This window comes from Panicum virgatum, chromosome 5N, assembly GCF_016808335.1.
Source record: "Panicum virgatum strain AP13 chromosome 5N, P.virgatum_v5, whole genome shotgun sequence".
In the NCBI taxonomy this organism is placed as follows: domain Eukaryota; kingdom Viridiplantae; phylum Streptophyta; class Magnoliopsida; order Poales; family Poaceae; genus Panicum; species Panicum virgatum.
In genome coordinates, this window is record NC_053149.1 from 44338349 (window position 1) to 44352573 (window position 14225).

The following is a 14225-nucleotide window of genomic DNA, read 5'->3' on the forward strand; positions in this document are numbered from 1 at the left end:
TCTATACAATTTGAGTAAAAAATGTATAAAGATTGAGTTGGATTGTGAAGAGACCACTAGGGTCATGTCTTATTACCACCGTCCATCCTATGTGCTTTAATTTCCACTTCGACAGTGTTGTGTCTATGTGCATTGTTTTCTTCTCATTGAAACATGGAGGGAACCACTGCCACGCAAGCGCCTCATCCCTTGGCTGTGGTGCCACCTTGTTAGCGTGATGAGGTGGCATGCATGCTCAAGTCAGCAACATGTACATGTTTTCATGATGTGCCCAAGTAGCACGGTGGAAGATGGGGCGCACTAGGTTGACATGTGGTCCCACTTGTTAGTTAGAGGAAATTTTGACACCTAATAAATTGTTTATAAATTTATTTTTTATAAAAAAATCGAGGCTACTTTTGCCAAGTGAAAATCTTATGATATTTTTGGCGCACAGCTTGTAGTCCTGCAAAATTTACAGAGAACGAAGGCACCATCATCAGGCATGGAAGTGTAGCTTAAGTCCCTCATTTGGGTGATCTTGTTGCTAGGACTATATATATACTCCCCTTCTTTTGGACTCCTATGTGCTCTTATATACTCATAATAACATGTACTATAAAATATACCGGTGCCATATTTTATTGATGATTGGCCAATCAAGTTACCACTAAAGTCCAAGCTACACGATCTAGAAGGCGACTGCAAGTAGCATCACTTTTCTGTGGTTTCCCCTCCAATAACATGTCCACATCGGCAGCCAGGCATCTCACATACACCAGAGAAGCAAAGCATATTTATAGTGGGGCGCCTGTGTAGTAAGTTCCCAGTGTGAGCTCGCTCCATCATCGACCACCGGTAACGACCACCTATCCCGGCCGGTAGCAGCAGCAGCAGTGTGCAGTGCTACCACCCACGCTGCCCCGCGCGCCGTGGTCTGTGCTCTTGTGGACACACTGGCCTCCACCCATCCCCCTCACCGCGGCTCGCCATCCGCGGCAAAGGCCACGGTACAGATTCGGCCGGTCGATTTATAGCCACACCATGGCGAGGAAGTGCTCCCACTGTGGCAACCACGGCCACAACTCCAGGACCTGCGGCCTGGGACACAGCAGAGAAACCATGCCTCGCCAGGGCGGCGACAACGGCGGCGGCGGTGTCGGCGGGCTGAGGCTCTTCGGAGTGCAGGTCCACGCCGCCGGCAGCGGCGGCGCGGCGTCCATGAGGAAGAGCTACAGCATGGACTGCCTGCAGCTCGCGGCGCCTGCTGGCTGCTCCCTCGTCTCGCCGTCGTCGTCGTCTTCGTCCTCGCTGCTGCTGTCGATCGAAGAGGGCTTGGAGAGGGCGGCCACCAACGGGTACCTGTCTGATGGAAGTGCCAGAGTTGTGGCAGAGAGGAAGAAAGGTATAGTTACGTCAACCCAGCGAGCAACAATTTGCAGTTGTCCTTTTAATTGTGTCTGAACTCTGAACAAACGCATGGTTTAAATGCCTGATTTTTTTCTATGAGAAAGAGAGAGGAGATTTGTTGCTTTGAAATTCAGTAACCTTGGTGTACCTAATTTTTTTTCTTATTATAATCATCAGTCTGACCTAACAAAGTTGCATTATCCCCCTTTTCTTAAAAAAACAAGTTGTGTTATCTTCTCCTGATGCATCAAGAAGTCAGGCAACTAAGAGATCTTTTCCTTCCTTTGACTAGCTCAGTGGACAACCTATCTGTCATCCTGAAATCATTGAACAACTTTTCTGTTGGTAACAGCTGATGTTTCTAGACACATGTAATGATCACATCTGTGCATATGAACACGCGCGCCAGGCGTTCCATGGAGCGAGGAGGAGCACCGGCAGTTCCTTGCCGGCATGGAGAAGCTGGGCAAGGGCGACTGGCGGGGCATCTCCAGGAACTACGTCACGACGAGGACCCCGACGCAGGTCGCCAGCCATGCCCAGAAGTTCTTCCTCAGGCAGAGCAGCATGGGGAAGAAGAAGCGCCGGTCCAGCCTATTTGACATGGTTAGCACATCTGCATTTTCATACAGTGCAGGTGTAGTAGTCCTTTTCGATCTTGTGTGACTCCGTGACGACGCAACAGGTACCGATCTGTGAGAACAATTCGAGCATCTCCGATCCGCCGAGCAGCGAGGGCGCCTCGACTTCTCTGTCGCTGAACGTGCCGCGCCACGAACGCGCGGAGAGGAGGACGACGGCCTTCGACCTGAATTTCACGGAGGACGACGGCAGGGCCGACGTGTCCTCGGCGTCAGGTGCGGGGACCCGGCCGCTCCCGGCGGAGCTGCAGCCTTCTCATCATGGCCCTGCTGGGCACGGCCACCACTGCTCTCCGTTGGACCTGGAGCTGGGCATGTCCCTGTCCACCCCATCCGTCGGAACATGACGCGCCTAGTCATCGTCATCCTAGTCATCGTCATGGACACACGCATGTCGCTCCATGTTTCACCAGCGCAAGTTGCCATGGCCAGGTGTGCTGTTGTGTCAGTTCTTGCCAGATGGAGTGGAGGCGCTAGGCAATATTGTTCGTGAAAAAACGTTGTGCAAGCAGCACTAACTGTGGATACCGTACCTTGTGTAGTACTATAATCAGAATCGGTTCTGCTCCTGTATACACTGCACATTCCTTGTTCATCATTCCCCTGCGCGCTAGGCTTTGAAATTGTCTGTTTTAATTTTGTACAAGCTATGTACGTGTTGACACAAACCAACGGCCGAGATCAAATTTCTTGGTTACATGCATGGATCCAATTTGTCTTCCTAAGTTGCCCTGCCACCCATAAGGCCATAACAACCACCACAGGGGCCTGCACACCCACCGCCATTCTGCAGTCGACTGTAGACACCGACACGTGGGTCCGATCACTACTGGAAAACAGGCTATGGGAACCGTTGGAAATAGCCTTAGGCACCGGTTTTTCAACCGGTTCCCGCAAACCGAGACTAATGACCTCGCCTTAAGACACCGGATTTTCCAACCGGTGCCTTAGGCCTCCATTGGTACCGGTTGGAAAGACCAACCGGTACCACAGAGGCTACCACGCTGACGCAAGCTGGCAGCCCCTTTGGTACCGGTTGGTCTTTCCAACCGGTACCAATGAGGTTTCCCCATATTTTCCCCAAATCCAGTTTTGTTTGTTTTATTTATTACTGTTTATTCTTTTATAATTGCTAAGCGCACTCGAGCTCTACAGTACTATACAGTTCATTGGTCGTACGTACGTGTTCGATTTGACAGAATATTTGAAACTAACTAAAAGTCAAATGCGGGCATATAATTAAGCTAATTAGATAAACTAATATATTTACAAATATACAAACATCAAGGCATCACGTTTAGAAATATTTACAAATGTACAAATCATGTTTGTAGTCCAACTACTGGGCCCCTCAGGACGTCGATGGAAGTCCTCTATGGATGTGACCGTCATGGTAGAACTCGCCTCTAGGATCCAGGATCTCGTTCAAAATGAATCCGGCGAGCTCCTCGCACACGGCGTTGATCCGATCGGCAGAATAACATTCATCTCCCATTTGAGCCATCTATCATTTAGGAAAAAAGGACTGATATATTAACATCATGTGCGTTAGTATAATTATGAAAATGTACTAGTGAATGGTTTGTACGTATTCTTAGGTCCTCATCAGTAGACTTCCCGCATGGAGTCATGATGTGAATGTAGTCGCATACGTAGTACCCGCACCAATCAGTTTCTTATTTTTGTCTCGCACACTTAAGGAGAAACAAATAAATTACTCAAATCAGAACAAAATTGGGATTACTTAACTAGACAAATCTTTGTGAATCAACATACCGGATAATCCATTTTAAGGTTCAGTTTGGGGCTCCATTGACCATGTCATTTGTTCGTTTTCACAATTTTTTTCCAAACCCTGCGCTCAAAGTTGTGTTTGATATTCAATAATTGTTATTAACAAAAAAAGAATTTGATTGTGCAAACTGAACTTACCTGTTCAAGGGGTCTATGATATGTTGGATTGCGGACTTTGGATTTCTCATTGAGTCAAACACTACAAGACTGCCGGTCTCTATGGAAAGTATGAGTAAAATCCAATGATAACTGCAGATATAGATATGATATATACATACATGCATTAGACGACTTAGTATTTATTTAGAAATATAACAGAGGATTGAATCGATCAAGGCTTACCCAAAGTTGTATGGTATGTATATATAGGATTTATAATTTTGCCTAGTCAACGAATCGTACATGTTTTGGCACGTTGCCGTGTAATTTTCGTTGAGCATTTTCTGGTTGACTAGCAACGAAGACATGAAGCCGATCTGATGGTGCCATCCATGTTTTTGGCTTCTTTGAATCTTCTTTCTAAATGATATAATAGAAATTATATAATGCACACAGATACTTACGTTCTTGCTAACAAAAAGTATTAATGTAGAGGTAAGTGATACTTACAGAACCCAAATGGTAATGATAGAGACGTCGATGGCTTGTCGATGGTAAATGTGATATAAATCTTTGAAGTACACCCAGAAGTCGTCCTCCCCGCGGAAGAAATCATGGTCACGATACTTGACTAAAAACATTTTCCCTTCGCCATTCGACATTCGCAGATACCATCTATGCAAATTGAACATCTGCGTGTCTAGACTTTTCTCCTCTTCCTTAGTGACAAAAGGTTTTCCATGCTCGAATGGAGTAAGAACCGGAGCAATAGGGATTTCCGCCTCCTCTTGCCCCGTTGCCTGCTCTAGTGTTAATCCAGTTTCAGAAATAAATATCACCGCCTGTAGGTCCGCCTGGAGTTGTACGTCCGTCGGGTGTAGGAGTGGCAACCCTGGCACCCGGAGGGGCTCGAGTTCTTTTTGTTGTGTGCCAAGCTGAGGAACGGTCTTGCCACTTTTTTCTTCAAATTTCTCACCTTGTGTGCCTTTGTCAGAGTACGATCATAGTCCGAGGGTAAGCTTTTTGGTTTTGGTGGGTTGTCTAGGTTCGCGAGAAGCTTTTTACCTAATTATAGAGGTATCTTTTCCCTTGGCGGGAGGACTTTAGGCTTCAACTGTTCTTTTATATATCGAGCAGTGTCCTCTTCCAACTCCTCAGCGGTCTTCTCGTAGGTCAATTTTCTTTCGACCTTTTTTTGCTTCTTCTTTGAGGGTCCAGCCACTGGGAGGGATGCTGTCTTTTTCTTTCCTTTTTCTGGTGCAGGAGGAGTTGGAGTACTCGTGGCCCTTTGCCCCGGCGGAGACGGTGGTGAGGGAGGTGGTTGTGGGGACGGCAGTGAGGGAGGCCGCGGAGACGGGCGTTCGGTCTGCATGGGAGCCGTTGTGCTTGCAGTAAGTTTGATGTCGGCCTTGCGCCATAGAACGACCCCGTGCAGTGCGTCTTCCAATGTCTTCTCTCCATCCCCTCCAATGAAGTCGAGCTCAAGATCCTCATTGTTTCCAACTATCTGCTCAACGGTGACGGAGGTGTAGCCAGGGGGTATCGTTCTTCCATGAATTGTAGTACAAGAATTCAGTGACAGGGCTGACCCGTATACTACATGAATGGATATATTCTTTGCTCGCACATCTAGCTCGCACGCTGTCGGCATGGTGATATCATCCACTGGATACCTCTGGTCATCTACCATCGTTGGCTCAATCTGGGGATGATGATCAGCTTGTATGTCCGGCACCGCCGTGGATGCACAGCTACTGCGTTGCTGAGAGGCCAGACTTATCACAACATCCGGGTGCGACCCAGCAGTGCCCCTTTGGCTCAGAGCTAGCTGCACTGCCTCATTGACCCTGGTGTCCATCTGAGATTCCAAGGACGCAACCTTCCTGTTCATCTCTTCTTGTATGGCACGGAGTTTCTCTTCTTGTATGGCACGGAGTTTCTCTTCTTGTTCGGCTTTGCTCTTTCGGTGAGTCTTGTAAGAGAAATCTCCGGCCCAAGCAACTTTCCATGGTACCACACCGATGCCGCGGGCTCGTCCAGGGTGTTCCGGATTCTTTAATGTCCTGGTCAGTTCATCATTCTCCCTTTGAGGTTGGAATATTCCTTGTTGGGCCTCATCTATTGCTGTGACCAGATCGCGGGACACTTCTTGCATATGCTCTGGAACGACCAAAGTTCCATCCAACTGGTTTAGTGTGATGCCATTAGCAAATAACCACCACTTGGATCTATCCAGCCAATCCCATGTTGCTAGCTTGATGCCTCTATCCATAAGGTCTGGCTCCATCTTCTGCCATTTTTTGACTGGCTTCTTGTACCCGCCAGCCCCAAGGTGGTGGCTGTACTTCTTATTTGCTGCATTAGCCTTGGCTTGTTTGGATTTCCCTTGGGCTTCCTCTGATAGTTTGTATTGTTTGAACTCCTCCATTTTCTTGGTTGGTCGGCGTCTCCCTTTTGATTGGCACAACGAAGTCGATGTGGAGGTCGACAAAATTACAGAAAATATATGCTAATCACAAAACTAAACTACCGAAGCCACCATGCATATATAATTAAGATACGTACTGGAACGTGCTGCTGATGATTGGGCGGCGGCGCAAAGTCATCATCTTCTTCATCGGCATCTCCAGACATATTTAGAAATAAATCAGCTGTCCGAGCATCTTCTTCACCTATTGGCTGGGTGGTGTTGGCCCTCGTATCTTCGATTATTGCGTCCAACATGTATTGCCCGGCGGCCTCATCATCATCAAAGGGGTCCATCCTTAACTGAAACCGTAAAAATGTATAGAGTTTGTGACCATCCAGAACTGAAGCACGAGTGTATTAGAGTCAAGGAACCGGGTCGAGGAACGGAGTCGAGGGTCGAGGGTCGATACTTTGTACAATTGTGTTAGTGTGTTTGTGTGTGTCTGTCGAGGAACCGGGTCAAGGAACAGGGTCGAGGAACGGGGTCAAGGAACGGGGTCGAGGGTTGAGGGTCGAGGTCGAGGGACAGGGTCGAGGGACGGCGAATGCGTGAGTGAGTTAGAGAGCGAATACGAACGGGTTCGAGCTCAAGAATTAATTTAAATCAATCTAAATTACAAATGCAATACATGTAATCAAAAATTACAAAATAAAATAATAAATACTTGGTAAATTGAATTCTTTGAATACAAGTACACACATATCGTCATTACTTGTCGTCGTCATCATTACTCGTCGTCATTATACAATATACAGTGTAATAAAATTATACATAAAAGTAATAAAATTCTAAAAAGCATTATTCTATCTAATACTAAAAGTAATAATTAAAAGCATTATTCTATCTAAATACTAATATACATAAATTATATACTATATACCTAAATTATATACTATATACATATATACATATATAATACAAACTAAATTCTATCTTATTATACAAACTAATTAAAAACTAAATTCTATCTAATTATACAAACTAATATAATAAATTATACTATATACCTAAATTATATACTATATACATATATACATATATAATACAAACTAATTATATAGAATATATAAATAAAACAATTAAGAAAAAAAAGGGCGGTGAGAGGCGGCGCCGCCATTCCTTACGTCGTCGGCGCGCGCGGGGGCACTGCTCGGCGCAGTGGAGGGGGCGAGTCGCCAGCGCGGTGTTAGGGGGCGAGTCGCCGGCGCGTTGGAGGGGAGCGGCGTCGAGGTGCTCGCCGCCGCAGGGGAGAGGGCCGCGCGCGGCGTCGGGCGGGCTGGGAGGGCGATCGAGGACGGCGCGAGTACCGGAGAGGACGGGGAAGGCGTGCGTGGGCGTTTCCCCAGCCGAGCCGGGCGCGCGGAGTCGCCCAGAGGCGACGTCGATGAAGATGTCTGCGCGGGCGAGGGCGGAGGAGCAGAGAGCGCGGAGAAGAACGACGACGGCGGCACAACGATGCGGCGGTGCGCGGCGAATGACGGCGACGGCGGCACAAGGATCGGGGTCGACGTAGTGGCGGCGGAGGCAAGGAAGAAGATCGGGCAGGACTTAGGCGAGGAAGAAGAAGGGGATTGATTATATAGACAAGGCCTTTGGTACTGGGTGAAAACATCACCCGGTGCCAATGGCGGCCTTAGGCACCGGTTAAAGTTTAACCCGGTGCCTTTATGAAGCCTTAGGCACCGGTTTCTGTTTCACCCGGTGCCTTAGGACCCTAACGGATGGGAAATGAAATACACTTTGGCACCGCATGAGGGAAACAAACCAGTGCCTAAGGCCTCTTTTCCCTTTATCTCGACTGGTGGCCCTGTAAAATTTGAAATCTCTAAATAGCGCAATGGTAGCTCAACGTGTTTTGAGCGCGGAAGCTTGGGTTCGACTTCCGCCCAGAACAACTTTTTTTTGACAAAAAAAACTTTTGGTACTGGTTAAAACTACCAACCGGTACCAAAAGAGTTTTGTCTTAATTGCCACATAAATGTTATAATTGTCTAGTAAATCCGATATTTGCCCAATAAATAATATAATTGTCTAATAAAACACTTAATTGCCTCATAAATGATATATTTGTCTACTAATTGCCTAATAAATCATTTAAAGACATAATAAATTATTTAAATGCATTATAAATCATTTGAATGCACAATATTTCTATTAATTGCCTAATAAATCAATTAAATATGTAATAAATCATTTAAATGCACAATAATTTTATTAATTACCTAATAAATCAATTAAATACATAATTAATCATTTAGATGCATAATAAATCATTTAAGAGCACAATAATTCTATTATTTGTCTAATAAATCATTTAAATGCCTAATAAATCATTTAAAGACATAATAAATTATATAAGTGCATAATAAATCATCTAAATGCACAATATTTCTATTAATTTCCTAATAAATCAATTAAATACATAAAAAATTATTTCAATGCATAAAAATTCATTTAAATGCACAATAATTCTATTAATTGTCTAATAAATGATTTTAATACATAAGAAATCATTAAATTGCATAACAAATCTGGTAATTGTCATAACAATCAAAGATAATCATAATAGCATGTTCACAGAAAATATTACAAGACATTCTCATTCAACTAAGGGAATATTAACGATGGTTCGCTTTACAATCGTCCCTTCATTATGATCATGACGTGCGTAGGGAGCCTCCTCTTCGCCTAAAAGAATACTTGTGTCAACCTCCACTGCGAACGGATTCATATCTTCAATCTTATTGTATTCTTCTTCTTCTTCTTCTGTGACATCGTCGACTCCCACAATTTTCCTTTTGTCTGCTAGAGCAATATGGCGCTTTGGCTCATTCCGGCACCTAGAAAACTTGATTTATTTCTGGACTTGTCCTTTCTCGGTTTGCTAGACATGTCCTGCACATAGAAAACTTGAGTGACATCTTTAGCTAGGACGAATGGTTCGTCTCGATAGCCAAGCGCTTTGAGGTCTACCGTTGTCATTCCGTACTCGTCGATATCGACACCTTTTCCTGTCAGTTTAACCCATTGACAACGAAATAGAGGAATCTTCAACGGCCCATAGTCGAGTTCCCAGATCTCTTCAATGTAACCAAAATATGAGTTCATTTGGCTAGAGTCAGTGGCGTCAATACGGACACCACTATTTTAATTGGTGCTCTTGTTATCTTGGGCTCTTGTATAAAATGTGTAACCATTAATTTCATACCCTTGGTACATTAGGATTGAATTTGCCAGACCCTTGGCCAGCCAAGCTAGCTGCTCATGAATTTCATCGTTGGCCATGACTTTCTTCTGCAACCAGGTGGCGAATGTATCGTTATGATGTTTTGTAATCCATGTATCAGACTTGAAAGGTTACATGCTTCGCACAATTTGCATGTGCTCCTCCATGTATGGAGCCACCAAGGCTGATTGTTGCAGAACTGTGAGATGTGCTTTACTCAACGTGGCATGATCTGTGGCATTTACTGATTTTCTTCTAAGTGTGCCCTTTCCAATCAGTCGCCCCTCATGACGTGATACTGGAATCCCAATTGAGCAGATTTCTTCCACATAGTCAACACAAAACTCAATGACCTCCTCTGTGATGTAACCCTTCACAATGCTTTTTTCTTGATGAGCCCGATTACGAATGTATTTCTTTAGGACAATAAAGTATCGTTTAAAAGGGAACATATTATGAAGAAAAACAGGACCGAGAATACCAATCTCTTTGACCAGGTGAACTAGAAGATGCGTCATAATATTGAAGAATGATGGAGGAAATATCATCTCAAAACTAACTAAACTTTGGACAACATCCTCTTGTAGCCTGCTTAAACTCGATGGATCGATTGCCTTCTGAGAAATTGTGTTGAGAAAGGCGCATAGCTTTATGATTGTTGCTCGAACATTAGCTGGTAGAATACCTCTAAGTGCAATTGGAATCAATTGCGTCATCAACACGTGACAGTCATGGGACTTTACGTGTGGGAATTTCTTCTCTTTCAGGTTTAGTAGCCTCTTTATGTTCGAAGAGTAGCCTAATGGGACCTTGATACTGTTTAAATAGTCGAACATACTTTGTTTCTCTACCTTACTAAGAGTGTAGCACATAGGACCTTGGTAATGACGTCCATTATCCCTTTTTTTGGATGTAGGGCGGCCCTTTGTTTCATACGTTGAAGATCTTGCCGTGCTTCCAGTGTATCCTTTGGCTTACCGTAAACACCAAGGAAGCCTAGAAGGTTCACACAAAGATTCTTTGTTAGGTGCATCACATCAATTGCGTGGCGGACCTCTAAGACACCCCAATAAGGTAACTCCCAAAAAATACTCTTCTTCTTCCACATAGGTGCACGTCCCTCATCACTCTACACTGATCTGATGCTAGGTCCTTTTTCGAATACTACTTTTATATCTTTGACCATTTCAAATACCATTTTCCCACAACGGTGCCTAGGCTAGGTACGATGATCTTCCTTTCCACCGTAGTGAGCATGCCTCCTCCTTAATGGGTGCTTGATCGGAAGAAATCGATGATGACCCATATACACGATCTTCCTACAGTGCTTAAGGTACGTGCTGTCGGTTTCTTCTAAACAATGGGTGCACGTCCTATAACCCTTATGGGAATGTCCGGAGAGGTTGCTTAGTGCTGGCCAATCGTTGGTGGTTACGAAAAGCAATGCACGAAGGTTAAAATGTTACTCTACATGCGCATCCCACATACGAACACCCTCCTCTTTCGACAACAATAGAAGATCCTCAATCAGTGGTTTCATATACACATCTATATCATTACCAGGTTGCTTCGGGCTGGGGATAAGCACCGGCATCCTAATGAATTTCCGCTTCATACACAACCAAGGAGGAAGGTTGTATACACAGAGTGTCACAGGCCAGGTACTATGACCACTGCTCTGCTCACCGAAAGAATTCATGCCATCTGTACTTAGGCTGAACCTTATATTCCTCGCATCATTTACAAATGTTGGGAATGTTCTGTCCACCTTTCTCCACTGCGACCCATCAGCGGGGTGTCTCAACATATTGTCTTGTTTACGTTCTTCTTTGTGCCATCGCATTAATTTAGCATTTGTTTTGTTCATGAACAAACGTTTCAGACGTGGTATTAGAGGGAAATACCACATCACCTTGGCAGACACCCTCTTCTTGACACGCATCCCCTCAACGTCGCCTGGATCATCTCGAGGGATCTTATACCGGCATGCGTTGCATACAGGACATGAATCCAAATTTTCATACTCACCTCGATATAGGATGCAGTCATTAGGACAAGCATGTATCTTCTGTGCCTCTAATCTTAAAGGACAAACAACCTTTTTTGACTTGTATGTTGTCTCCGGCAAAGTGTTACCCTTGTCAAACAAAACATTTAATGCCTTCCATTGCAACAATTCCAATGTGGTACCCAACTTCTTTTGGCCTTGTTTGCAATCTGGGTACAACAATGTTCTGTAGTCCTCCAACATACGCTTCAGATCTCTCGATTCCTTTTCTATTTCGCAAACTTCCTCAGTTTCGCGTAGCATCTGACCCAGATCATCTTCTACATCGTGTCCTTCAGCATCTTCTTCAGCCTCACCCATTGCAGTGTCATCAAACAAAGGCACCGTAATTGCCTGCAAAGTCAGGAATCCTATCATCTTCTTCTTCATTATTATTATCCAGCATTATTCCTCTTTCTCCATGCTTGGTCCAAACATAATAGTTTGACATGAAACCACTACTGAACAAGTGACTGTGGATGGTTCTTGATGATGAGTAATCCTTCTCATTCTTGCAGTTTTTGCATGGATAGCGAACGAAACCACCGTACTTGTGGTTCTCAGCAACTTTTATGAATTCATGCACATCATCGATGAACTCCATTGAACGCCGGTCTGTCATGTGCATCTATTGCCAACTCATCTGGGTTCACATTTCATTTATTAACATCAAACGAGTGTCAACATAAACCATTTTAAATAAAAATTGCAAGTAATAATAATAAATTGAATAAATCAATGATTGATTACGAAACAAATTAAATTGGAGTGTCATTAAAATTATATACTATAAATATATATATTATGCATGCCTAATATAAAATAAAATAATCTAAATCCTAACTATATATAAATAAATAGTTATCATCTTATGCCTAATAATTTATATAACAATAATATAATACCATAAAACTAAATCGGGTCCTAAATACATCTACAAATATTAGTCATGTGCATAAACTAAATCAAATGCTAACTACATCTACAAAATTAATTTGCTAAACAGTATTGACAACAATATTACTAATTTTTTAAAAAAATTGAAAAAAATCGCCCACTCCCCTCACTCAGCTGCCAGGAACAGTGAGTTCACGGTAACTTCGAGGGGGGAGGGCTGGGGTATTTATAGGTGAGGACCAAAGGCACCGGTTCGATCCAATGAACCGGTGCAAAATATTACGCATCAGCACCGGGTCATAGGACCAACCGGTGCCTTTGCCGTGGGTACAAGGCGGCACCGTTGCCGTGGGCACAAGGCGGCACCGGGTCGTGGCATGACCCGGTGCCAATGACTGCAAAATTGGTACCGGTCTATATCACAAATCGGTGCTTTTGTCGCCTTCTCCATTTGGTGCCGGTTTGTCGCATGACCCGGTGCCCATGTTAAAGCATTGGAACCGGGTCATGCCACGACCCGGTACCCAATGTCCAGTGCCGGGCTCGTACAGGCCACTGATGCTTCACATTAGTATCGGTTCAAACAATAAGTGGTACTTTTGGTCTGGATCTTTGGTATGTTTTCTAGTAGTAGATGGGCGCCAGTCCAAACCAATTCCACCACCACTGCAGGCGGCGTCGAAACGTATCATTTCATTGCATAGGTTGCTCCAAGTGCTTTAATTTGCCATCCATCCCTCTCGCCCATCAAACGGCAGAAATATACAAAGTTACAAACCAACAAAATGCCTGCCCAGCCAGTTCAACCGAGTGACCCGATTTGCACAAATAGTACCTCCCTCTGCAGCCAACGCCGCTCTTCAACGCAAACTCACTGCAGCACCATCACTTGCCAGTCTCAAGGACAACATCGTCAAGTCACTCCAATCATCAAGAAAGTCATTCGCCGTTGAGAAGAGAACATTCTACCGGAAGAAAAATAATATTCCAATAATCAAGATGGATGCCTAAATAATCAGCCTGTTCGGCTGCCCCGAATTGGCCGGGCTGGACTGGCTGGGGAAGCTGCTGGTGAAACCAGGCAGGGAGCTCCACGCAGCATCTAGCCAGCCTAGCCAGCGCTCGTAGCCCAACCGAACAAGCTCAATTTTAGCATACAAATTGAGTTACGTTTCTTATGGTGGATCTACGCATCTGGTTTCGAGTAATAAACTCTACATAGGTGCTGGTATATTTCTAGATTTATTTTAGAAATAAACAATACTTTTCTTTTAGTAATGAGACATGCCGGTCGATAACGTGGCGTATGTGGTTGTTAATTTCAAGATACATTGGACTCATCTCTCGGAGGCGATGCTCATAGAGTAGTGTGTATTCATAGGAGTAAGGGTTTATGCTTAGAAGAGTCATTGTCATTTCCTGACCGATATGGATGGAGAGTCCAACCCACCGACTAGGATAGTTTTCGTGATATTAAATATAGTATGCCACATAAGAAAAAAGTTGATGTGCCATGAGAGCTATTGAGGGAAGAGACAAAATAGTTTCTCATGAAAGAAATGGTGTGTGAGAACCAATGAATGGAGAAAAGGGAGTAGCACGAGAGGAAAGGAGAAAGAAGAGAGAAATCAGACGATAATTTATTGAGCATCTCCGGCAATA

General features: G+C 44.3%; 1 protein-coding gene across 1 annotated transcript; it reads left to right on the forward strand.

Annotated features, from left to right (window-relative positions):
- Positions 1 to 800: 800 nt before the first annotated feature.
- Positions 801 to 2653, forward strand: LOC120672395 (transcription factor MYBS3-like). Its single transcript, XM_039952769.1, has 3 exons — positions 801 to 1384; positions 1799 to 1995; positions 2075 to 2653. Exons 1-3 carry the CDS (start codon positions 1024 to 1026, stop codon positions 2375 to 2377), a joined length of 861 nt encoding a protein of 286 aa, XP_039808703.1. The 5' UTR covers positions 801 to 1023; the 3' UTR covers positions 2378 to 2653.
- Positions 2654 to 14225: the final 11572 nt, after the last annotated feature.

What these genes read in the sequence shown, in the direction of transcription:
- LOC120672395 (XM_039952769.1), top strand. Translation starts at nt 1,024, where the DNA reads ATGGCGAGGAAGTGCTCCCACTGTGGCAACCACGGCCACAACTCCAGG. An exon ending in TGTGGCAGAGAGGAAGAAAG is followed by an intron (nt 1,385 to 1,798) that starts GTATAGTTACGT and finishes CACGCGCGCCAG; the next exon opens with GCGTTCCATGGAGCGAGGAG. An exon ending in GGTCCAGCCTATTTGACATG is followed by an intron (nt 1,996 to 2,074) that starts GTTAGCACATCT and finishes ACGACGCAACAG; the next exon opens with GTACCGATCTGTGAGAACAA.